Source organism: Hippichthys cyanospilos, chromosome 18 (genome assembly GCF_059441005.1).
Source record: "Hippichthys cyanospilos isolate Australia breed blue-spotted pipefish chromosome 18, RoL_Hcya_1.0, whole genome shotgun sequence".
Lineage (NCBI taxonomy): Eukaryota > Metazoa > Chordata > Actinopteri > Syngnathiformes > Syngnathidae > Hippichthys > Hippichthys cyanospilos.
Genome location: NC_142386.1, coordinates 6,922,645 through 6,947,334, shown reverse-complemented (window position 1 = coordinate 6,947,334; position 24,690 = coordinate 6,922,645). Strand labels below are relative to the sequence as shown.

The following is a 24,690-nucleotide window of genomic DNA, read 5'->3' as shown; positions in this document are numbered from 1 at the left end:
CATGTAGCCTGTAGAATGGAAATAGATCAACAGTACAAATAGTACAAACACAGTGTTTCAAAATAGCAATAGTTATGGGAGGTGAAGTGGATGCTGATTGGCTGTCTGTGTGTGGGAGGACAAAAGAAGACATGAGCAAAAGAAAACTGTCACATTCCTCCTGGTGGTCAAAACTAGGTGTTGCAACCAGCACCTGTCTCATACAGCACAACATTGGCTTTTTATTGCTATTTATTTATTGCTCAACTATGGAATGTAGTCTGCTGCTCGGGGAAGTGAACAGAAGAAGAATTTCATAGTATGGTACAACTATAAATATGGCAATAAATCTCTTGAATTAGCGATGCTTACATTCGAAATCTTATTTGAGGTGCTTCCAAATAAAACAACTACTTGACGAGACGTTTTTCTGCAAATCGGTCTGGTTCCTTCACTGTTTTTGGTTCCTGTAGTTTTCCTTGGTGACTCATCATCTGTTCATTTCCTCCATCTCCTCTCTGGCCCCGACCATGGGAAAAGACGAGTGGGACCAATCGTGGGCTTCTTCTCCCACTCGTTTCCACTCTCTCTCTTGGCCTTTTGAGCCCATCCTTTCCTGGGAGACGCCTGCGAAGATAGAGAGTATGTTCTCTCCCTTCCTGTGCTCTTTCTCCACTCCGTGCTGCGTGATTATGTCATCCTTAATGATCAAATCGTCATTTGAAGAGGAGTTAACCCTATGACCGCGTTGTTTTCCCCCGTTACCCGCATCTGCTTCACCATCTACTGACTTGAATCTTATTTGATCACCTGGAGTGGTCTTTTGAAAGCTCTCCCGTGGGATTTCCTGCTGCCAAAAAAAGGTGGGGGGGCAAGTCTTAAAAAAAAAAAAAAAAACGACTGTAGGTCAGGCAAGTAACTCTGCACCAGGATGGGGAGGAGAAGGGGCTGGGAGGAGGGAGACTAGTCGAGGAACTCAGCGGGAGAATGAAAACCGCTTTAGCTCAGACATTAAAGACGTTATGGACCCCGCTGTAAAGAATTGCGGGCCACACACGGATCTATGGAAACTTAGAACTTTCGGGGGGAATCTGTGAGCGAAGAAAGATGGTATGTGCTGCATGCGCATCCGTAAATAAATGCGTGTAGAATGTTTAGCTACTGTACTGCGTTATCCTCATTATAGTTCAAAGCATATACTCGTCTTTCTTCCTTGTTGTGCCTCCCTAAGCAGATGTGATTTCTCTTTAAAAGTCGCAGCCCAGACTGTGCGGCTAGCTGCGTCTATTTTCAGAAGGCCATGGCCGCTCGGAAGGACATAAGCGGCTCGATAATGACAAGTTACCCTGGAAGGCCTGGCATCTGCGCGCCGTTCAAACTCCTCTCTGGCTTTGGGTGTGTTTGCTGAAAGGAGCCAGACTCGCGAATATGTGTGTGTGAGTCACACGGGCAAGACCCGGCCGCCCCGGCCGGGAGCGCGGGCGGCCGGCCGGCGGGGGCTGGCAGGAGAGGCGCGGGGGGCTCCGGTGTCAGAGCGCGCTCTGCTCTCTGTGTCACTGGCTCCACTCAGACTTGTAAAACACTGCCCGCTATTGTCATTTCAAGCCCTTTTGCCCGGCATTCTCATCTGGGGTGACATCAGATGCCTGCGGACACAACGCCCTGTTGTTTCAGCCGGGCTGGGCTAAACTTGGATGAGCTGCAGCTGCGGATGCTTTAAGGCCTTTTTTTGTGCGTTTCTGTCAGTCGCCGATGTCAGAATGTAGCGACGAAGGGCTCCAGCGTTTGGTTTAATGCATGAGTCGTGTGATGTTGAGCCATGAAGCTCGTGTTCATTGCTGCAAAATGTCTTGCATTAACCCACGTGCATTATTTTGACCGTTTTGGGGTCATTTTCGTTCCCGTCGTTCTGGTAGTATTTTAGCGAAGATATAGCACGCCCCTTGTTCTGTGATAACTCAGTGGTTGTGACATGTTCAAATATGACATGTTGTCACCATCTGGGTGAAATTTCAGCTCCCTGGCGTCTTGTTTCAATGCTTTCCTTTTGATGTGAAGTGCCTTGCGGTAAAGTTCGACGGATGCCATTCACATTGGATGCAAGTATACAAATGTAAAACATTCTTCTTTGGTTTGTTTTGAGCAAGTGCACGATCAGCCTGATTTTTTTTCTTTTTTTTTTTTTTACTGCGCAGATGGCTCATACTAAGCAAACTGTCATTCCTGAAAATACTTGGAACCTCCAAAGTCGAAACCCCTGAGGTCATTCTATGAACCTATAAATCGACCAAAACTTCAGAGTTCTAACCGCTTTCATCCCTGACATACCACATGCATAGATCAGAGCTGAGCTTATTTTTACACTTGCATGACAGTTTAAAATGTTATGCCACACACACACACACAAACCCGCATAGCACCTTCTCTCCTCAACAAGGTTGCACTTGCCATTGATCGTTTCCATTGGCAAAAAAGCGGGTACTCATATGTTATTATTTCTAGTATATGGTCAGCTAAGGTCTCTGGAGCTCTCCGAGAGGATTCCAGTGACATAAAGCAGGGCTTCTCAAATGGGGGTGCAAATACCCCCGAGGGGGCTATGAGAGGGCACTTCAGGTGACATGAGATGTTAACAGCGGTTCTGAGCCTATCAACAAGTCTAGTTTATTGCTTTTTACGGCCTTAACGGGAACGATACATTTTCTAATTAAGAGCGAATGCATTGGAACATGAAAACACTTAATTTTTTTTTAGACTCACAAAAGATTTTATGCCTTTTATTTTCAACTTTTATATTCATGCATGTTGTCTTTAGTAGTGATTTGACGCTTACAAACAAGTCTTAGTTGTCAAGTACCTAATTAATCCATTACTTTAGCGATTTAATACTGAAATAATCCGTGACTTTAGGTACAGTTGTGCACAAGAGTAATTGCCACTTTAAGCAATGATTATTTTCATATTAAAATAATCTGTTCCTTGGGGCATTAAGTACTAAATTATTCAAATTCTCTGTTAAAATAGAAGTCTAAATTGTACTTCTTGGGGATGGAATTGGGTTAATTTCTCAAAGTAATTTATGACTTTAAAACATGATTATCTAAAGTAATAGTTTACCTTAGTGCCTAATTACCTCTTAGTACCAGCCACATTAGACCCTTATTTGGCCAAATATGTACTTAAAAAATAAATGTATAAGTCAGTAAATTGGATTGAATGTCTGCACTCTTTGGAAAAAAAAATGTTAATGTGTCTTGGGGTTTGAATGAGTTAATGAGAATACAATAGATCGTGTTCTAAAAAGTTCTTGTGTGGAGGATACAAGTGTCAGTTTGTACTAGGAGTGAGATGACTATTTGTTTGTTGGAATCATGTCTGGATCTCGCCCACGGTGGTTTCTCCTCTTTTTTTTTTTGTTGTTGTGACCAAGATGCGCAGACAGCTGGCCGTAATCTTCAACATCTGCCTGCCCACAGAGTTTGTATCAACGTGCCTCATCTCGCTGAAGGTAGAAAATGTCACGTGACCCTCATGTGTTAAGCACCTGCAAAGCAAGTCTGGGGTTGCAATATAGAGATAGGCCGCAAATCTGAATTCATTATCAGAATACTGCTTGGAGTGAGGCGTAAATCGGTGCCGGCATTCTACTCAACAATCCGGCAGTGTCACGTGGGCTTCTAAGTGGGGCATGAGGCTCTCTATGGAAGCCACTGTTCCCATTGTAGTACAACTGTAGTGGCAGGATTGCCAGCGCTCCCGTTTATTTGCGCTCCTCTCTTTCCAGGAGCAGCGGCTGTCACATCATTCGGACATCGGGCCAGCAGACATGGAACGCGGGGGCGGGGCTCAAGTGGAACGCGGCCGAGAGACGCACCAAGTCCTGCAGGTGGGTCCTTTCCCCCAAGACACCGCGGGACTTGCCATTTGAGTCATCCGAATGTGGAATCTTCTGACTTGGTCATATGCGCTTCCAATATTGTTTCGAAAGCATTCCAAGTCATCTGGCTTTGACAGGGAACTCCTTTAGACCTGATTGAGACTGGCAAGTCCTTGAAAGTCCAGGCGGAGCGCCCTCACCTGGTCAGTTTGGGAAGTGGCCGCTTGAGCACGGCGATCACCTTGCTGCCACTACAGGAAGGTAAAGATGGATTCGCCGTGTGTGTCCCAAATGATTGCTACAATGTTATGTTTGTAGTGATGGCGAGTGTCCATAGTATAGACCTGGTGTTTATGAGACTTTTTTCAATGTTCTACCCTCTGACAAATATTTTTCATCTCTTTTCTTTCTGCCTTTCCCCTCGTGTCTTGCATCACGAATGACAATGCGCGTCCGGATAAAACTTAACAAGGCGTTGACATGCAACATTTGCAAAGATAACACTATAACCCCAATTCAGCATTAAGTGTATTCATGTTCCAATTACTTTGCTCTTAATTCGAAAAGAAAATTGCAGCATTCGTTGACACATGCAGAAATCTCACATCTCTTTTAAAGTGCCTCCGGGAGCCCCAAGAGCAATCGTACTCCATTTGAAAACCGCTTGTATAACATGCGTTGTCACTTTTGTATCGCCATATAAATGAAATACCATTTAGGTTGCTTTGCTTATTGGCGTGACATCTCATACATAACTACCTACATTTATCTGTTGTATAATAGTAAAACATGACATAATGTCGTACCAGCACTAATTATTCGTGCCCAGAAGAAGAGCTTCAATTGTGTGCGTGAGCTTTTTTTGGCCCACACGCTAAATACACATTGGCCCAAATATCTGTGGACGGCACAGTACCCAGGAAGCAAAGCCGGCGTCTTTCCAGAAAATGGCCTCACTTCCGAGAGCTCCAACTTTCCAATGCAGGCTGAGTCAATTGAATGACATCAGACACTGCCATTCTGAGCATATCTTTGCAGCGTACCACCTGTCACTCCGCACTCAGCTGTGTCCAGGACCCCCCCCCCCCCCCAAAAAAAAAAAAAAAAAAAAAAGCGGTCAGCATGCTTAAGAATACATCGCTAAGGCACATGGACCTCCGCTGGGAAAATGTTGTTATTGTTTTTTTTTGCTGCAGGGAGAACCACGTTGGGAAGCGGATGCTCGGACATCTCTTTAACGGGCCCCGGCATTAAAGCTCAGCATTGCTACATTGAAAACCTAGGGGGCACCATCACCTTGTACCCATGCGGGAACCAATGCGCCGTAGATGGACTCCCCGTCACCAAACCGTATCGTCTCTCACAAGGTAGAAGAAAGCCTTGCTAAAGTGATCAACAAACTGTTCGATGTTATTGGGATGCGTTTTTACAAAAGCGCGCGAATGTCGAGGAGATTGCTTTGGAGTTATTGACGGAAATAGGAATTTTCCACAGAGATGTCCAATTAAGTGTAGAATTCGAATAAACCAATGTCTCAATTTTCATTTATAAGCCTGGTTTTGTGAAAACGCATCATAATCAGTTAGTTTTGTGTGTTTCCCACTCCGGGCACTTAACATTAACAATAACATGCATGCTTACAGTAAAAAGGGCATTAGCACAGTCCCGCCCACTTTGTTCAACCTTTCCTTGGGATCTGAGCCAGCAGCTACACTGAATGTCATTTAAAGGCGGCTATGAGTCTATGTGTATAGAGGCAGCAGCTGCTCAACCCCCCAAAATATTTCTATATTTTTTTATCCAAGAAGAATCCGATACTTTTTGGGTTTTTTTCAATTTGAACACCAGGAACTAAGTTTCATTAATGGCATGTGGATATTTAACGCCTTCCTTATGTGGAATATCCGTCAGATGTAAACCGTCGCCTCGGGAATTAGACAAACCATCGGAAATGCTGAGCAAGGAATCATTCGCTCACTGATTATTGCATGTGAGTTACAACTTTTTAATGACTAAAAACGTTGGCATGACAGATAAAAACAATATTAGCAGTTAATATTAAACAGTTTTGTTTGCCAACTTACTTCAAGTTAGATCACAACCATGAGTACTGTATGTTTGTACTTTAAAGGAGATCCAGAACTGTCTCCCAAATTCGCTTTTGAGGGAGGATTTGTTTTTTTTCAGGCGACAAGTAAGGAAAAAAGAATAATTGAACAATCAACAATGCATTCCATCAGTCTCTAATATTGTCAATGGTTCGTAAAATTATTTTTTTTTTTTCCACTTATATGGGTGCTATTTTTTCCTTTAAGCTACAATAACTCATTCAATGCCAGGGGCGTATTTTCACATTTTTTAAGAATTTAATATGAAAGTATGTGGAAATTATTGTCCTCAATTTACTTTGATTTAATACTTAAATACGTAATCCTCCTAAAACCACGGAAATAAGTGCCTGGCACTGAATTAGTTAATTTTTTTGTTGTTGTATACATGAAGAGGTAAAACGAGTCTTTGAGTTATTCACATACCACAGTTCCAAAAAAATGCTTGAGGCATTTTCACATGCCTCGGACACCCGATATATAGCGTACATGTCATAAAAATATATGTACAAGCCAATAGTAGCAACAACTGTTAATGCTCTGCATGACGGTAAAACACGTCAGAAACGTGGTGAGAAGGCCATCTTCAAAATAAATCTTACTTTACCAAATAACATATCGTCATGACTGCCTTGGAACGCTTTTATTTTGAAGTCGTTCCTGGCAGCATGTTTGAGCAAACATTTCACTTGACTCATTTTTGTATTGCCGATTGTGACGCCTGCCTGTCACAAACTGTTGCTACTCCCGACATGAGTCCCGACATGAAAAATACCATGTCTTTCTGAAATGACATTCAGTTGCCAATCAAGGGCGCCAAAAAAAAACAAAATTACACTGACATCATATTTTACAGCTAGCATTAGCACTAGCATACATTAGACGCCAGGATATCGGAATAGCAAAAATACTAAGTAGCCGCGGTCCTGTGTAAACAAGCATCCAATGTTACTATTGTGAGGACTGTTTAAAGTGGTATTAAATGTCCGTTTAAGATATATTGTGTAACCCACATGACGGTTTCCTTTATTGTCAGGCTGCATGTTGTGTTTTGGCCAGTCAACGTTTTTCCGCTTCAACCATCCAGAAGAGGCCCTGAGGATGAAGAACATGTTACCTGGAGGAAGCCAAGCGTCAAAAACACAATATTCTGGTAAAGTGTAGCAAAAACGTACATTCTTGGGGAGGAACATAATCTTTCATTTGTGAGGATATATTTACTAATAGGAAGTATTCAAAAAGTCCATATCTCTGCTTCATGCGGTCTTACTTTTTTAATAGCCTTTGGTTACCATCCGTGAGTTGATTCCAAAATAGCTTGTCGAAAACTAATTATCTGTGGCCCAGATTCTTTGGGATCTGGTTCATTTAAATTGCTCCTTCACGCTGGAGGTGCGTCCCCGATGTTCAATTCGCTTATTGTTTCAGAGCGGTCTACAAACGCACAATTTGCTCGGATTATATGACACGTCTTATTTCCTCCTCCGCTGACCTCAGTGAATATAAAGAAACGTCAAAATCACCACGCCCCACCCAGCGTTGGGCCCATTCTTTCCTGACCAAGCCCTGACTTCATGGCAGCAGCTTTTATATTTAGCAGCTCCAGATCCCTGAAGGATTATTACACAAGTGAACACCATAACATCCCTAGCACGCAACACGGGCCCCTAGACATTTGTCACTATCTCAGCCAACAAAGAAACAATGTCTGTGTGCAATAACATTTGAAAGCAGGCCTATTCTTCCTTGTAGGGGCTGCCAAACGTAGCCCAGTGCATTCCTCCTATGTTTGCTTACATTTGTTAGTACAACTGTTTTTCTGCGCCTGCCTACTTGTTTATTTAACACCGATCCCAATGCACAAGTGTTTCTCCCCCCCCCGCAGACGCCCACAGCATCCTGAATGGGACCCAGCCATCTTTTTCCAGCAACGGGAGCTCAAAGATCCGGACCTTAGTGAAGGACTTTCATGGGAGTCTCTCGCAGAAGACGCCGTCCTCACCCAAAAGCGTTAAAGCGTCACTCCCTCCCAGCGCGCTCAACGGTAGCGGCGCCCGCACGAGCGAAGAGAGCTCGGAGGGAATCGCTCCACTTGTGCCTCCCCGCTCCAACGTGCCTGTGCCTCAACCGCGGACGTCCCGATCTCTGACCTCACGTTGTGCTAACGACGGGCGGCAAGACAGTCCAAAGCTTCTTAGGAATGTCAGGTCAGAGGTCACATCAAGCCCCACGTTGCCCAGCAGGGGGTCCGGACAGGGTATAAGTCACAACGCTTCACCGTCCAGCCCTCCACTGATAGCTTCATCCCTCCAGAGGAGACATCCAAGTCCTAGGCGAGAAACACCTGGGATTCCTGACCCCGCCGGATCGGCCGGCCTTCCTCCTCGGAGTCCTCATATGTCCCGCAGAGGGACGGCAGGATCGCAGGTTTTGAGCGCAAAACCCGTCCAGCAAAGCCCAAAGACTCATCGCAAACCCTCGGTCCCGTCCAAGGCCGAGGCCATGAGGGCGTTGTACGCGCACAATCCGTCCCCCGTGACCGGACCAGAAACTGGGATCAGACATCGGGTCGGCGGCCTCGCCTCGGGCCCCTCGCCCGCCTCGTCTCCTGCCGCGAGCCCCCGCGGTCAAAGAAAGACGTCCTGCGAGACCGTTGGATCGTCCGGCAAGGACTCCGGGATTATCAGAGCGTATTCCCGGGAGCGCAAGAACAGCATATCTGCCGTCAGCGACAACGAGGACGACCTGCTGGAGTACCACCGTCGGCAGAGAGAGGAAAGGCTGCGTGAGCAGGAAATGGAGAAGCTGGTAAGTGAGGCGCGTCGTATAAAAGTTAAGAAAATAAAAGCCTACCTTTTGCATAGGAGTCCCTATAACAAAATGTAGTAATAAGTTCAATCTTGTTCCAATTAACGTGCTCTTAGTTTGAAAAGAAAACAGTTGTTTTCACAAGTTGTGAGTGGCATTGCCGTTTGTTGGGGTGACGAGCGGAGTGGGCATGGCTGCTTATTACTCAACGCTGTATCGGCTGGCAACACAAAGCGGCATTCCTACTTTGACATCAGCTTATGTTTGACCGAGGAGCCATACCGAATTGCCATGGACTGTCGATGACATGTCGGCTCTGCGTCATGCGTCTAACCACACCCACTATAGCCTCCGCTCCAGCTGCCTTTTGACATCTGAGGCCAGCACGGGAGCCAGGGGGCGGCTCGGAGCTATTTCAGGAACTCCCGGCCCTCTGGTGACAAATCAGACTTACCGGCAATATGCAGTGGAAATGGACAGTTCACATGGCATACAGACACGCAAAGACCGTACTTCACACACGTCAGCCACGGCATTACAAGTCATTGCTGGTTTCGTATTGATGCAATTGTATATTAATGAGGATTATGGATCAAACGTAGAACAGTCAAGTAGCTAAATAGGAAAATGAGAGGAAAAACTACAGACTTGATCTTGAGACCAATTCTTCAGCTAGACATATGTCATTACTTGTGATCTATAGTTAACATTCCCTTTAGATTCACTGCATTTTACATACTGGGAATACTGTCTGTTAATGTAAACAAAGGATGTTTATTTTTTAAGCAGTAACCTTCCCCATGCTGCGCTTATTGGAACCTTAACAGCAGAAAATGAAAGAACAATTTGCAGGAAATATTTTCATTCTGTTGGGACGCATGAATAGTTTTACTACCAAATTCAGGATCCAGTATCAAATCAGGAAAATCCATTTGTTTACTCACCTCTATTGAGTTACGCAATACACAGCACGGTGACTCACACATACACTAACACACACACACACACACACGGTATATACTAAAATAATTTAATTACATTGTGACCAGCTTTAAGAGACGAAAACGCAAGGTATATATTGTATAGCAGAACTGAAAAAGTGAGGACAAAGAGGGGATTTCCTCTTAGTGTGCAAAACATCTGGGCTGAATGTGCATGTTGCACTTCAGCCCTTGATAAAGCAAAGGTCAGCGCAAGCAAGAAAGTGACAGAATAGAAAAGTTAACTTTAGAATTATTTCAACAAAGAAGCCTAAACTTGCAACAATGTATTGGGTCATTACAAACCGACTGGCGATCTATAAAAGAAGGCAAAAGCGACTGAATCCAAAGAGGCCTTCATTGTCATGACTTATTTATTTTACATTTCAATTCGCCACACTTTAAGATTTGAGTTTACGGCCACTCTTGATAATCAAACAGGTTCTCAGCACTTTGAATTGTTAATTTTGCTTTCAGTCGGGGCTTATTTTAAACAGCGTAGCTCACTTAAAAGTCAGTTGCCTAAAAGTAGCTGTTTGCTTCCCTCTGCAGTAGTTCTTGCCTGAACTCTAATTTGTGTGCAACAGGAATGATAATGACATATTGTATTCTTCTATTTTGGTAGATGAGGACGTTTGTAATTGTTTTCAGTGATGAGGGTCATCCGACTGTCACGCTTCAACGCTTTAAGGCGAACCTGGGATATAAAAATGTCAATCTTGCACATTTGTTAGACCGCTGCATGGTTGTTAGTAGTTTAAACAAGCTTTGACTTTTTTTTTTTTTTTCATGCACCAAGTTATGTGATCTGCTCCTATATAAATTATAAAGCCTGTAAAAAGTCAGTTGAAGTTGTTGAAAGTTGTTTATATTGCTGTTTTGTTAATGTTTAAACATAAATCAATTTTAGGTGTACAATTGGTATAATTCGTAGGCACCGCGGCTGGTGGTAGTGGGGGGCTGAAATGTTTTCTCTTTCCTTGGGGGGGGGGCATCACAAAAACTAATTGAGAAGCACCAGTTTCACAGGGGGTAACAAAAACGGAAATATGGTTAAAAACTCTATCAGACTACCCGTGCTTTGTACTGTCCTCATTGTCAATTGGGTTAGGGTTTTTGTTTCCGCTTTTATTATAAGACGCATAGAATAGAAGCTACAGTAGTGGATGGGTTTGCGTTATGCGGGTGAAAGAAGAGACTCTTTGCTGATGGAGCTGTGCTGAAGGAATGTAAAAAATCAGATAAGTCAGTCAAACTTTTCAATCAGAAATGATGAGAATTATTAAGAAAAACATGATTTGTGGAAATCAGTGGCAGGATGAATCAAGTGTTTGAAATAGTACAATTATGATTCAAATAAATATCAAATATCGCACTGTCAGCTTTTGAGAAAATTGAAGGCTTTTCGTGCGCACTAAAGTGTGGAAAATCCGGTAATTAACGGTTGAAAGCTACACAATAAAAAATAAAGTACGGTACCAATGTAACACAGCATGCTGGACAAAATAGGGCGTCTTAGGGCCTCCTGCGATCACATTACAGCCGTCTAGCCGCTTTGCGACAGCTGCAAAAAACGGAACGGTGTCTCTGGAGCGCAATCGGATCTACTGTACGACGTTTGGCCCCCTTTTCTGTAGGAGCGACAGAGGCTGGAGACCATCCTGAATCTGTGCGCCGGCAGCTATAACCACGAGGACGGCGCGGCCGAGCTGGCCGAGGTGCTGAGGAGCGGACTGCTAAGGGGAGGGAGAGGCGCCGGAACCCATATGCACGGGGGCAAGGACAACGACGAGGAGGCGCAGGCCGAGGAGTCCAGCAGCACCGAGAGCACCCATCAAGAGGTCAGCTCAAACCTGGTCTTCGCAGGGAACTTTGAGCTGAGCTCTGTCCGCGCATGTCTGCCGCCAGTGTGAGGATGCGTCAGCCAGTCGGGAGCACGGCTACCTGGAAGAGGACAGGAGCACGATGTTGGCCAGGGTGGATGAACTCCGGCGTAGAGTCAGCGAGCTGGAGCAGCAGCTTAAGGAAACCCAACAAGAGGTCAAAGCTCATTGTTGACTTCATTGGCTTCCGGCGCAGACCGTGACCCCTCGCTTGCACGTCCCTCAGACGGAGATGGAGCAGGCTCTGCTGCAGGCCGAAAAGGAGGCGGAGCAGGAGCGGGTGGAGGCCGAGCGGGAGCTCATTGCTCAGCTGCAGCTCAAACTCAGCCGCTTGAACAAGGCCGCTCAGAGGGACAAGGACAAGGTTTGCGCTCTCCGCCGCCACGCCGCAAAGCCCAACATACACCGTTCAAAAGTCTGCATGGGAGTGAATGCGGAACATATTTAAGCGGGACACTTTCACAAACTCAACACTTGTGCAATTGATCGCAAAGATTATGTTTGGAATAGGACTCGCGTGCCTAACTGAATTTCATGAAAGGGCCTGTATCATGACATTTTCAACTTTCCACATATGCGTAGAAAATGATGGATTTCTAACCAGAAAGTGGCACTGACGGCTTGTTGACTGAAACCCCGCCTACACATCACCGTGTAGCTGCCACACCTTCTTCATCATTTCATTCGAAAGCCGACCACGAAACAACAAACAACAACAACACCAGCAACACCCTTTCCTCCTACCATTGGGCCCCCTCAGGAAACCACTGCTCATAAAAGCTCCCCTCGCGGGTGAATTACGTACGACAAATGTTGATTGTGCCTCCAAACACACATTTTTGTCACTTGGACATTTTCTACCGTCAAACTGCTATGCCCATGTTGCGTCCCGCAAGCCAATTTTATCTGCTTGAGCGGGGCAAAATTAGTAAGGAATGAAGGAAAATAGGGGTTGTTTAGGGTAAAAAATTCACATTGCAACATGGTTGGTTAAAAGCTTCAAAAAAGTGAATTTGCATGATATGGGCCCTGTGACTCTTAACTGCTGATTCATACCATAGTAAGCTTTAAATTTGCATCCAGTGAGCAATGTTACTGAAGCGTTTTAAACTTCTAACAATATGACAACTTTTAACTGCTTTGGCCAACAATGCTTGCTTGCATGAATTTGAGTTGCCTTTTTGTTAATTGTCTTTTCAGATCGATGTGTTTGGACTAGGGATGGGCACTTGTATGTCAGTCTTGGACAATCTTTCATGTAGTCCAGTCTTCATAGTGCAATTAAATATATGGCATCAGTCCCCTGACAAAGTGAAATTGTAAATGTCTGTTGTTTGGAACTTTTGGAAAAGATTTACTGTAGAAAACTATAGGGAGCTTTCATTCAACCTTTAAAGACATGTCAATGACCTTTGGAGCATTCTCAACTTTTTGTGAACTCATTCAATGCCAAGGACGTATTTTCACGTTTTTAAGATTCTAGACATGAAATCCCAGACAACTAATTCCCTGCCAAGGATGTATTTTCACTTTTTTTAATAGTCCAGACATTCAATCCCAGATAGATACTTAAGTATCTGGGTTTGAATGTCTGGACCCTTTAAAAACGTGAAATTACGTCCCTGGCATTGAATGAATCAACATTTTAGAACAATTTACATTCAAATAAAGCTAAGAGTTGGAGTTAGTGTTTTTATTTTGATGGCAATATTCACACGTTGACTGAAAATGTATATTTGTTACAAATATCAGACATCAACCTCTGTGACTACTAACAATCTTCATTCGTATCAACCCTTGAAAAAAAAGCTCAAATTTTAGAGCATTTTCTAGACCCGCAATTTATTGTTTTCAAATGATTATTTTGACACCATATTTAGTGTGTGAAATGAAAGAGTCTGTGCTTTCACCTGCAAAAGTAGTTTGATTTTCCATTGATTTTCCATTGTTTTATAATCAACGGTAGGAAATAAGTAACATGCCCAAAATGCAGCTGCCAATAGCACTCCCAAACTGTGCTGATCTCAAATCTAAAACGATACCAACCCGATGGGCAACTTTGTGCATAAAGTTGTTTCCACGTTTGAAATCCCCTTTGAAAAATTGAATCATATACTGGTCAATACCAGTGAGTGAGTTAAAAATAAGTCAGCAAACTGAAGGTCTTAATCTCTTGTGCCCTCTGCTGGTTGCATCCAAAAAGTGAATCCTGTTAGGCTAAATTGCTCCTCTAACTAAAGGGGAAACTACAATTACTGATAAAGATGTATCCTGCCCATCTCTAGTTTGTACACAATCTTTGTATGTGTGTGTGTGTGTGTGTGTGTGTTTCCATATGTTTTTAGGGAAGAGCTAATGTGTCGGCTGAGCGGAAGGCCCTGGAAACGCAGAGGAATGAGTACAATGAGCTGAAGAGGCAGTTTGCTAAGTGCCCCTTGTCTCAAAGGGAAGAGTTAGAGGAGCAGCTGGGCAGGGTCAGTGTTCTCACGCGGCCCACAGGCTGCCAACTGGCACTTATCCACGAGCATATACGTAACATACAGTAGACGCTCCCTCCGTATGATGTAGGTCGGGGGTCGGCAACCCAAAATGTTGAAAGAGCCATAATTGAGGCAAAAAAATTAACATGTCTGGAGATGCAAAAAATGGAAGTCTTCTGTAAGTGACTCGATTAGCCTGCGATCAAACTAAGTAAAAACACAAAACTCCATTGACACATTTTTACAGCATTTGAAAACGGTAGAGTTTGTGTCACATATGGAAAGCATATTAAAACAAAACATACATTCCCCATATTTTGGCCATTTTTGAAAAGGCTCTAGGGAGCCGCTAGGGCGGCGCTCAAGAGCTGCACGACGCTCTCGAGCCGAGGGTTGCTGACCCCTGAAATAAATAATCTCATAATAATAAATGTGCTCTGTTTTCTTCTTTTTCTGCCTATCATTCTTTAAATTTTGGACTAGTCAAAGCCTTTTGTAAGTATGCCGCTGCAGGCTCTGCATTAGCTACTCCAGGCGCTTTACTTCCGCCGGGTCCCTCTATCGAATTGGAGATGAAAATCTGTCTGTAATCATTAATCCTTTTAATACATTTGCTCTAAAACTGCACGCACTATACTACATCAATCCCCTTTTAATCATTTCATATTTTCACTACCAAATGTTATTGTATGTCATGTGGAGGTACACAAACGCCTGACACTCGGTCCGGTAGCAGGATGTGCAGAATTAATAACATTTTTCTTCTCATTGGTGACTAATTTTATACTGTGGCAGAGATTAGATGCTTCTGGTTTGCTGAGAATTCATAGTTATGTATTCTATTCAACATTGTGTGTGTGTGGCTAGAAAGCTGAAGCTCTAGAAGCGAGCACAAAGCAATTTGAGGAGCTGGAGTTCTGCCAACTTGAGGAGGAGAGCAGCCTGGAGGAACAAAAGGAGAGCCAGTGCTCGCAGTTTCTTCACCAGCAAACCGAGTATCACTGCAGCGTAGCCAAGAGAAAGGTGAGAAATGCCAATAAAACAAAACAAAAACAAACATTACAGGATGCTTAACTTATGTTCACACACATTGCATCGTTTCCCTAATTTTGTAAATGCTTTTAAAAGCGTTATTTAAAGTTATTTATTAACATTTTTTTTCCTTCAACCACTCAATTGCTCATTGGCATCAGTTCTATCCATATATATGTAGGTTACATTTATTTACACCCACAAAAAACAGAAAAATGTTATAGTCTGCCTTTGTAGTCTGTGACGTCAATGGCACTGAACGACTAATGGAACTTAATCTGCCGCCAGGAGAAAATGGCTACACTGGATGCTCAGGTGAAGCAACTGGGCTTACAAGCTACCCGCGACTGTGACAGGATGGCCAAAGAAAGGGCGGCCACCCTCCAGCTTTTACACAAGGTTCCCAAACGAGCTCGTCTGCAAGCGCTGACCACATTGCGCAATATGCACTCTGCAATGTTGCCCTTCGCTCCTTCGTAGGAGCAGGACCGACTCTGCGCCCTGGAGAGCAAGTACCGCTGCAGGAATTTACCCAAGAGCGACAGCAAAATGAAAGAGGTGCGATGGAGCAAAGGGCGTGTTTGTTTGAAGGAGGCACACACACGCGCACACACCTATACACACACAAAAGTTTTAACTCCAGATCCTTTTTGAACAGGATTTTCTCCATATCGACGAACCCGAGCTTGTTTATGAGGAGCATAGTCCCTTTCTCGGCCCTTCCCCTGAAGTCTACCCTGTTAGGCTACAGGAGGTAATAGCAAATGACCAAAAAAACAAACAAAACAAAAAAAAACATGAAAAGAATGAGCAGGATATGAAGTGACCTCCGAGCATGTTCTTTTGAAATGTAGACGCCAAGTGTTTGCTTTCTGATTGCCGGCATGTCTTATCATGCGCACGCGCCACATCATTAGGTATGGCTGCACGTTGAAATGGGATTCAATGCAAGAGCTGTTGGTATCATGTGGGAATGGAATGTTAGCAGAGGTACGGTAGGGATACGCCCCACCTATTTTTGGACCCGAGTCACCTGATTTTGAGGTCTGTTCTGGAGTCTGGATACAATATTTTGGCAATGTATTTAAGGGGGGGAAAAAAGACTGAAATTCCATAATTATGACACTTTTTTTTTCTAATTTAAAAGCAGGTCAAAAGTATGGGTGCGTCCTATGAACCGTAACTTAGAAATCAGATTTTTCTTCAATCAAAACCGTTCAAGAAAGATTGATTTGCCACCCACATAAGCCGAGTTTTGACGCACAGATGTGCATTTTTATAACGGCCATATTCTTACATCCAATAATTACCGTAAGAGGACAAGCAAGAGAGCCGATGTCAGTTGGCTGTTAGCAGCAAGTGCTTGGTTATGACATTATTTCCAATAAAAGAAGAGAGCAGACTGAACCACCGTCCGATTACATCCTTGTTCACACACGGAAATATAACTAAAACAGAATCTTAACAAGTCTATAAATTCTCCAGCTGATTCAATTAGGAGTGGCGAGGTGTGGACCCTGTGTGCAGCGGTTAGAAAACACGGAAATTTATTCCATTGACTCGTTTATAGTTGTGTCTTTTGGCATATACACACAATCATAAACTTCTTGAAACACAGATGCTGCGCAACTTCAGGTATTTACGGTAAAAAATAAATAGCTTGAATCTTTTTCTTTTTTTTTCAAAGAATATTTTGTGAAGCTGTGCAAGTCAAAGAAAAAAAACGTCTCAGCATTTTTTTTTCCTTAGTAATGTGTTCTATACTCATCTTGGTATACGTAATGCTATTTTTTTCCTCACTAAAATAAACCAAAAGTTTGATAAAGCTCTTGCATTGGGGTCTGCGAGATGATGCAGCTGTGCCTAATGTAGCGGCCAGCCGTCCGGGGTTTAGCTCTGCTTCTTGATTGGCTACAGGAGTACCTGAGGATGTCTGATGTTTATAAGATGTACGGAAAGGCTTGCGTGCACCCTCCCTCCTGTTCCCCCGCTGCCCTCGCTGTCGCTGCGCCACGCGAGGTAGAAAGCTTGCCTGATCTCTGCCACCCGGCCGCTATCTCTCTCTGGCGCACCTTTACTTGTTGCCCTTACTCCTACTTTGCTGTCGTGCGTCCCCGTGAAGGACTACATCACGGTGGGCCAGTTGAGCCACATTATGGGGCCGCGGGGCCTCGATCCGCCCCCTTCCTCGTCTATCGCAATATTCCAACTGACCTCCTCCGATTCCACCTTCTCGTGCCACTCCAGTGGCCCCTCCTCTCTTCTCTCTGCAAAGGTTTGTTGGCGTTAAGCTCATTGTTGATTTCTCTGCGCCGCTCTTTTTGCCTTTGTTGACGCCGGCAAGACCTCCGCTTGACCGCCCGGTTTTCTTTTGGCCGCTCTGCTTTTCGTCACTTCAGAGCCAGCCCGAGCTGAGCGGGAACGCCATGCCTCCTGTTAACCTGGAGCGCTGGTACCAGGACATCATGGCTGCGGGGGAGCCTCCATCATGCCCTCCGCCGCTACCTGCAAAATCTTTTTCTGCACGCAGGCATGGCCAGGTAAACTCATGACGCGCTGCTTCTCTTGCGCCTAACCGCTGGCCGCGGTCAACCAAAAGCAAACTCGCGGCAAAAAAACAAGACCACAGAATCAGCGGTCCTGTAATAAAGTATGGGTTTAAAGAGCAAAAACTACACTCACACACACACACACACACACTCTATATATATATATATATATATATATATATATATATATATATATATATATATATATATATATATATATATATATATATATATATATATATATATATATATATATATATATATATATATATATATATATATATATATATATATATATATATATAGTGTCCTTCATAGTGCGACTAAAGCAGGCCATTCTTTCAGTTGCTCAAGTCCAAATCAGACGGCGAAGTCGGTCATACCACATCATGTCCCCCAGTAAACTGCGCTGCAACTGCGCCTCACTCCACTCTCACACGTCAGCCTAAAACCACCGAGGTGAGAATGTTGTGTTCCACTGGGATGGCGTGAGTGTCAGGCGTTGACGTTGTGATGCTCCTCTCCATCTGCTAGGGATTACACTTAATGCTGAAAGAGGTGTCAAACCCATTGGACGCGGACTCGAAGAAGTTGAATAAAGGTATGCACTTAGTGTTGGAATAGTCAAGACAATGACTTGACATTCTCAGCAGAGGACGCTCTACTTCTATGACAGCTGTGTGCCAACTTTGCCATTGTACAGAGCCTTCTCCCACAGTACATCACTCCATCCTGCATCATCAGTGCGCCCCTAGCGGCAACCAGGCGTACGACACGTTAAGCCTGGAGAGCTCCGACAGCCTGGAGACCAGCATCTCCACCAGCAACTCGGCGTGCACCCCGGAGAGGTGGGAGACCTGCCGGCCCATCACCCAGGGCTCGTGAAGACTTTGGCCCTTACATCGCAATGCGTTATGTTGTTGTTAATTTTTTTTTGTCTAGTGCGTCTGGATTGGAGACACAGAGGTTAGAAGAGATGGAGAAGATGTTGAAGGAGGCGCAGCAAGAGAAAGCCAGGCTGATAGAGCACAGAGTAAGCTGTCAAACATTACCAATTAGAGATGGTTCTTCACATTCGGAACCAAAACAAACTTGTATTAAATAGGTACTAGGGCCTTCCCTGCTCAAAAGCGCCAACAAATTAGCACCAAATTAGTCCCAGCCAATCGCAGGGCACACACAGATGAAAAACCATTCACGGAAACAATCACACCTAAGGATAATTTAGTATGGCCGATACATGCATTTTTTTTGGCGCGTGGGAGGAATTCGGAGTGCCCGGAGAGAACCCACGCAGGCTTGGGGAGAACATGCAAACTCCACAAAGGATGGCCGGGGCCAGCTGGATTTGAACTCGGGTCTTTGAACTGTTGGCCGGGCGTGCTAATCGAGCCGACATTATTTAAACCATTTTTGATATATATTACGGGCCGCAGAAAAATGGGATGACGGACCGCAAATGGCCCCCGTGCTGTAGTTTGGACAAAACTGATGCATTGCAATGATGTAAATTTACAAATAAACTACACTCCTGTCATTCTTTCTGATTTATACCAGCTTTATACATTGTACAATAACAGCAGGATCAGTAAACAGTGATTGAATATGATTTTTTTTTTTTTTTTTTTTTTTTTTTAATGGCGGTATGTTGATGTTGGTAAAGGTGACGGCATAAAGTCAAGCTAGTTGCAAGCAAGCATCGCTGTGAAGGCCAACTTCAAAATCAACGTGACGCGCGCGGCAATGTTGTCGCCCCTCCCGGCAAAGTAACACTGAAGCTGATGCTATAAAATCGATTTTGGGATGTTTCATATCAATTCCGAATCATAGCAATCTTGATTCTTACGCGAATGAATCTTCGGCCTAGTGAAAGTTCAATTTGGGAAGTCTTAACTCTTCACTATTGAGACGAACGAGGTGGTGAAATGCTGCTGTAAGTTTGATTTTGCGTCTTTGAATTGTTTCCGCATGTTGACACAACGTACATTCGGCTGCAAGTCTGTCAAGGCAGCAAAGGATTATTTTGCATCAGCAAAGCGTCTTCTTTTACACACAGACTTGAGGGATGTACTTGACAAAACCTGCGATGGGGATTTCAACTCTCACGAGGCTCCCGTTGACTTTGTCTTGCAAGATTTGCCTGGCGTGAACATATTCTCCTTTTTGTGTTCGGCGCTGCCAGGAGAGGGAGGCGCAGACTCGACGGCATCTGCTGGAGGAGGAGCGCAAGAGGCGCGAGGAGGCCGAGAGGAGGCTCCTGGATGAGACGGCCCACCGGAGCAAGCTGGTGGAGCTCGAGGTCAAGATGAGGGACAAGCGCTTTGCCCAGGTCAGCGGGGACCCCGCAAACCAACGTGGAGGGGAAAGCGCAAAACAAAATGGGAGACAAGCGTTTTCTTCTCTATAATGAAACATATCCTTCCAACGACAAAAACATTAGCGCTCATCCCAAATGTCAATACAGTGGGCCCCCGTGTTACGACCTTAATTCGTTCAGCGGCTTGGCTCGTAACTCGACGGGCAATCCAAACTTATGTTAGTCAGTGAATGCGTGCAACGCGTGCAAAAACCTTAGGTAAAAACATCACGACTTTATACACATATTAAAAATTAGTAACATAATCTAGTGTACAGTTAAATTAAATAACATAAATATACAATGGAAAAATGACATTTACCTTTGGGGCGACGTGACTTGAGCTGGTGGTGGGTGGAGGCGGAGGGGAGCGGAGATCAACCCGCAGATTTTTTTTTTTCTTATACGAGAACTTTTTTCAAACTGAACTTTTTTTAAACAATGACTTTTTTTGTTTAAACCAGAACTTTTTAAAACGAGAACTTATTTTTAAACAAGAACATATCACCGGCGATTTCCTTCTGTTTAATCCATAATAGAAGAAGCCTCTCCATTTTGTTGTCGACCGAGGTCCGTCCCCTGGCAAGGAAAGTCACGCCCTTAGAACACTTGCTTGCTTTAATGGTTTCCTTGTTCTTAAGAATTGTACCGATTGTCGAGAGGTTACGGCCATACTCACTAGCAAGGTTAACTTTGCGTGCGCCTCCTTCGTATTTTTTTTATCATCTCCTGCTTCGTTTCTATTGTCATCATCCTCTTACTTCTTCCTTTATCGCCACTTGCAATGTTTAACAGATAAAAGTTTGCAAAGTCTTCACAACACACCGACCAGCTCGTGCCATCAAGCAAGATGAGTTCGGCCAATAGCATATCGGCATTTCTGTGATTGACGTGACGCCGGCCAATAGCATATCGGACACACTGTTGGAAGGTTCGTAAGACGAAAGTTTTTTGCGTAAGAGGGGGACAAAAAAACGTCGCGGTCCACGTCGTAAGATGAAAAATACGTAAAACAGGGGGTTTGTAAACCGGGGGCCCACTGTACTAAATAAAGCTGTGGAATTAAAAACGAACAGATCCTTTGAACCTTTGACCAGTTTATCAGTTTTTCCAATTTATTTTGCAACGCTCCCATTTTGGACGTCAGCAACATTTAAAAAAAACAACAACAACTGTCTCAATGCTCCAAGGCCTCCTGGTAACGGATGGGAAATATTTTTCCTCGCAGGCCCGTCCCATGACTCGCTACCTGCCCAACCTGAAGGAGGAGTTTGACTTGCGCGCGCACGTGGAGTCGTCCGGCCACAGCATCGACACGTGCCCCTTCGTCATCCTCACCGAGAAGATGTGCAAGGGTCATCTGGTCAAGATGGGCGGCAAAATCAAATCGTGGAAGAAACGCTGGTTCGTTTTCGACCGCCTCAAGAGGAATTTCTGCTACTATGTGGGTAAGCCTCGCCATACGTCCTCTTTGGTTTCTTTTTTTTTTTTTTTTGAAGAGTCTACACAGATATTCAATTACAGAGATGAATAAATAAATAAATATAGATGTGTTTTTTATTTGTTTGGCTAACGGTGGGTGTCTAAAATGGCTGATAAATTAAGCATGACTAAAGTACTTTAGTAAGGTTGTTTAATATCTAAAATAATCAATTACTGTACTTTAACTAATAAATTAATCGATTACAGTCAAGTGCTTTATGTAAAGAGTACTAAAGAAATCAATTACATCAGTAATTGTAGTAGTAGCCAATTACTTTAATTACTACAACAAAGTAGAATTTGACGTTTTAATTTCAGCAGATAGCATTTTTTTTATGTAAATCTTTTGTTGTGTATGTTGTGTGCAATTATTTTTAGCACTTTTATTCTTGAATGTGATGCAGCTGAGTTGCTGCTGCTTCGTAATTGCCCTGAGGGAATAAATGGAGTTATATCGAATTGAATTCAATTGAAATGGATTACAATAAGATACAAAGTATTGGATAACTTTAACATGTTAGAATCAAAAGTAATTGGTGATTTTAATACTTAATTTGTTCACTGTGGTCGCTAAAAACCCAACAAAAAAGATATAAATAAGTACCTGGGATTGATTGTCAGGACTCTTAAAAAAAAAACGTAAAAATCCGTCTTTGAGATTGAATGAGTTAAAAGTGCACAAAGTGAACTTTTCTTTCATTTATGACGACGTCAAACTGGTCGTATTTCAAAGGACGACAGGAAGCCGCGGTGGTATTTGGACACGTTGCTTTCCGATGATTAGCGAGTGAGCATATTGAGATCGCGTGCGGCCACGTTCCCTTTCACCCAGCTCGCTCCCGACCAAGACCGTGATGCTGATGAAATAAGATGCAATGCTTTCCTGAGAAGTGTTTTTCTTGGGCGAAGGCTCGCTCCTGGCTTGTTCGTGACTGATAAAATGAAACTTGCGTTTGAAAAACATTTATCTCATTACTAAGCACTTTGGGCTCACTGATAAAAAAAAAAAAAAATGGCGCAATTTCAAAAGGTTGAATGTTTGTCTGTGCATTTTTGTGCTCATTTGAAAAGAAGTTTAAAACGAAAAGACTTTTTGTTGACAAAAAGCCGTCTAGCCGCCTGCGAAGCTTCATCCTTGGAGCATCTTTGGCTTTGACAGCGGCCATGTTTGACTCAACCACAGCAGTCAGATTAATGGGAGGTTTAAGACTCCAGGCACAGTTTCAAATAGAACTGTAATTAACTTTTACCCCGACTCTGCTTGGATGCTTGCCTTGGGAAAGAAAACAAAAAAAAAACCTTTGTCGACTTCACTTGCTTTGTTTCTGTCACTTACCTGTCTGGCCTCCCACAAAATTTCATGTCCAACTTTTTTTTTTCTACATAGGAGCAGTATTCCAAGTTTGTTTTTCTTCTCTTCCAGACAAGCACGAGACCAAGCTGAAAGGACTCATTTACTTCCAGGCCATTGAAGAGGTTTATTATGATCACTTACGCATTGCTACCAAGGTAACTACCCTTTCTTCACCTCCTCTAAACCAATCATTAACATTAATGTTAAATAAAGGGAATTTTAACGTCATTTTACATCTTACTGCCCGTTGCACACACCTGCAAATTCAAACGAATAACTGCTGTACATTGAGTGTGCATTTATCACTACATTGCTCAAATAACTCGATGGTCTCAGCCATATGTCATGATTTCAATCACTGTCAACAACATTTGTTTTTCTAAATCACATTAATGATTTAGGAAAAAAAATCAGCACAATGTTTCCATTTCTTCAGGTTCAAATATTTAACATACTATATTTTCTGCAGTGTAAGGAGGATGGGATTATAAGGTGCATAGAATAGGAGCTACAGTAGTGGCTGGGGTTGCGCTGAAGGGAATATTAAAAAAAAAAAAAAAAAAAACAACCAGATAAGTCAGTCAAACCTTTCAAGCAGAAATTAAGAATAAAGATGATTTTTGGAAAGTACTATATGAAGACTGGGGAGGAAAAAAATATCCCTTGCCAATACTGAGATGAATTAGGAGTTTAAAAGAATATAATTATGATTCAGTTAAATATTAATCTAATTTTATTATAGGAAAAGGAAAGCTCGAGCGGGCCAGTATAGTTAGCATTTTCACTTGCCTTATTATAACAATATTATTTTCTATGTCTATGTAAATAAGGGTGCTGCCATATGAAAGATTGACTTCCATTCTTCAGTTAGGATTCATGTAAGGTAATAGCTGTGTTGTAGGTGTGAAAACAGACCCGTCCAATGGTCACGGTTATCGCCACAGTGCTCAATTGGCTTACATTAGGTAAGCATTAGTCCAGGGTGTCAGCTTTTCTCCAAAAGGAAAAGGTATTTGACCATAATTTTATGATTTATTATTGTCATCACCCAACATGGTTTCATATTGATCCCGCATCAGCGTAATGGGACGTAACAGAGGGTGCATGTTGCTTTCCCGAAAGAGGAGAAACAAAGCATATCCCCCTGTGCTCATCTAGAGCCCCAACCCGTCACTGACCTTCTGTGTGAAGACTCACGACCGCCTTTACTACATGGTGGCGCCGTCCCCGGAGGCCATGCGCATTTGGATGGACGTCATAGTAACGGGAGCCGAGGGCTACACGCAATTCATGAGCTGAAGGACCTTGCGGCAGGATGACAGAAGGAGGGAAAAAAGACCAAAACCGGCCCAGGCGGAAGGTCAAATGGATGTCAGCGGATGGCCCGCCGGGGGGCTTCCGACTTCTGATGGGGGGGATCAGCCTCGCCGGTCGGAGCGCTTCTCTCCGCCCGCCCGTCACTTTCTCTCTTATCGAGACATCTGTGATAAACAATTTGATTGCCGTGTTGCCACTCTTAAGCTTTTCTTTTTTATATATGCATATAAATATACATTTCTATCTCGACTCGGGTTACTTTGAACCCCTTTGAAACACTAGCAAGTAAAGGAAAAGTCGTATTTTCTAATTCATTGATACTAAGTCATTTGTTTCATCTTTGTTCTGCAGCTTTGATATCAGGAAGGTAATATCGTAAAATGTATGTATTCCGCTCATGTAAAAAAAAAATCCAGATGGCATTTTAAAGTCTTATAATTGTAAATCTACACATGTAAAGAATAAATAAAAGTATGGTGCTTCCC

The 24,690-nt window shown here is 43.4% G+C and overlaps 1 protein-coding gene across 2 annotated transcripts; it reads left to right on the top strand.

Moving 5' to 3' along the window:
- The first annotated feature begins 1,070 nt into the window (after positions 1 to 1,070).
- On the top strand, positions 1,071 to 24,690 carry phldb1a (pleckstrin homology-like domain, family B, member 1a). 2 transcript variants are annotated; one of them, XM_088440404.1, is made up of 25 exons: positions 1,071 to 1,089; positions 3,764 to 3,865; positions 3,994 to 4,117; positions 5,053 to 5,223; positions 7,001 to 7,117; positions 7,850 to 8,772; positions 11,390 to 11,593; positions 11,661 to 11,792; positions 11,862 to 11,999; positions 13,981 to 14,109; positions 14,983 to 15,138; positions 15,436 to 15,546; positions 15,628 to 15,705; positions 15,806 to 15,901; positions 17,065 to 17,166; positions 17,270 to 17,422; positions 17,547 to 17,687; positions 18,042 to 18,155; positions 18,231 to 18,297; positions 18,400 to 18,544; positions 18,639 to 18,729; positions 19,879 to 20,025; positions 21,281 to 21,500; positions 22,958 to 23,043; positions 24,047 to 24,690. In XM_088440404.1, exons 1-25 carry the CDS (start codon positions 1,087 to 1,089, stop codon positions 24,185 to 24,187), a joined length of 3,891 nt encoding a protein of 1,296 aa, XP_088296530.1. In that variant the 5' UTR covers positions 1,071 to 1,086; the 3' UTR covers positions 24,188 to 24,690. The 2 variants fall into 2 exon arrangements, with proteins under 2 accessions (XP_088296530.1, XP_088296531.1); XM_088440405.1 differs by lacking the exon at positions 13,981 to 14,109.

What these genes read in the sequence shown, in the direction of transcription:
- phldb1a (XM_088440404.1), top strand. An exon ending in TAGAGGAGCAGCTGGGCAGG is followed by an intron (nt 14,110 to 14,982) that starts GTCAGTGTTCTC and finishes GTGTGTGGCTAG; the next exon opens with AAAGCTGAAGCTCTAGAAGC. An exon ending in TCGGCGTGCACCCCGGAGAG is followed by an intron (nt 18,545 to 18,638) that starts GTGGGAGACCTG and finishes TTTTTTGTCTAG; the next exon opens with TGCGTCTGGATTGGAGACAC.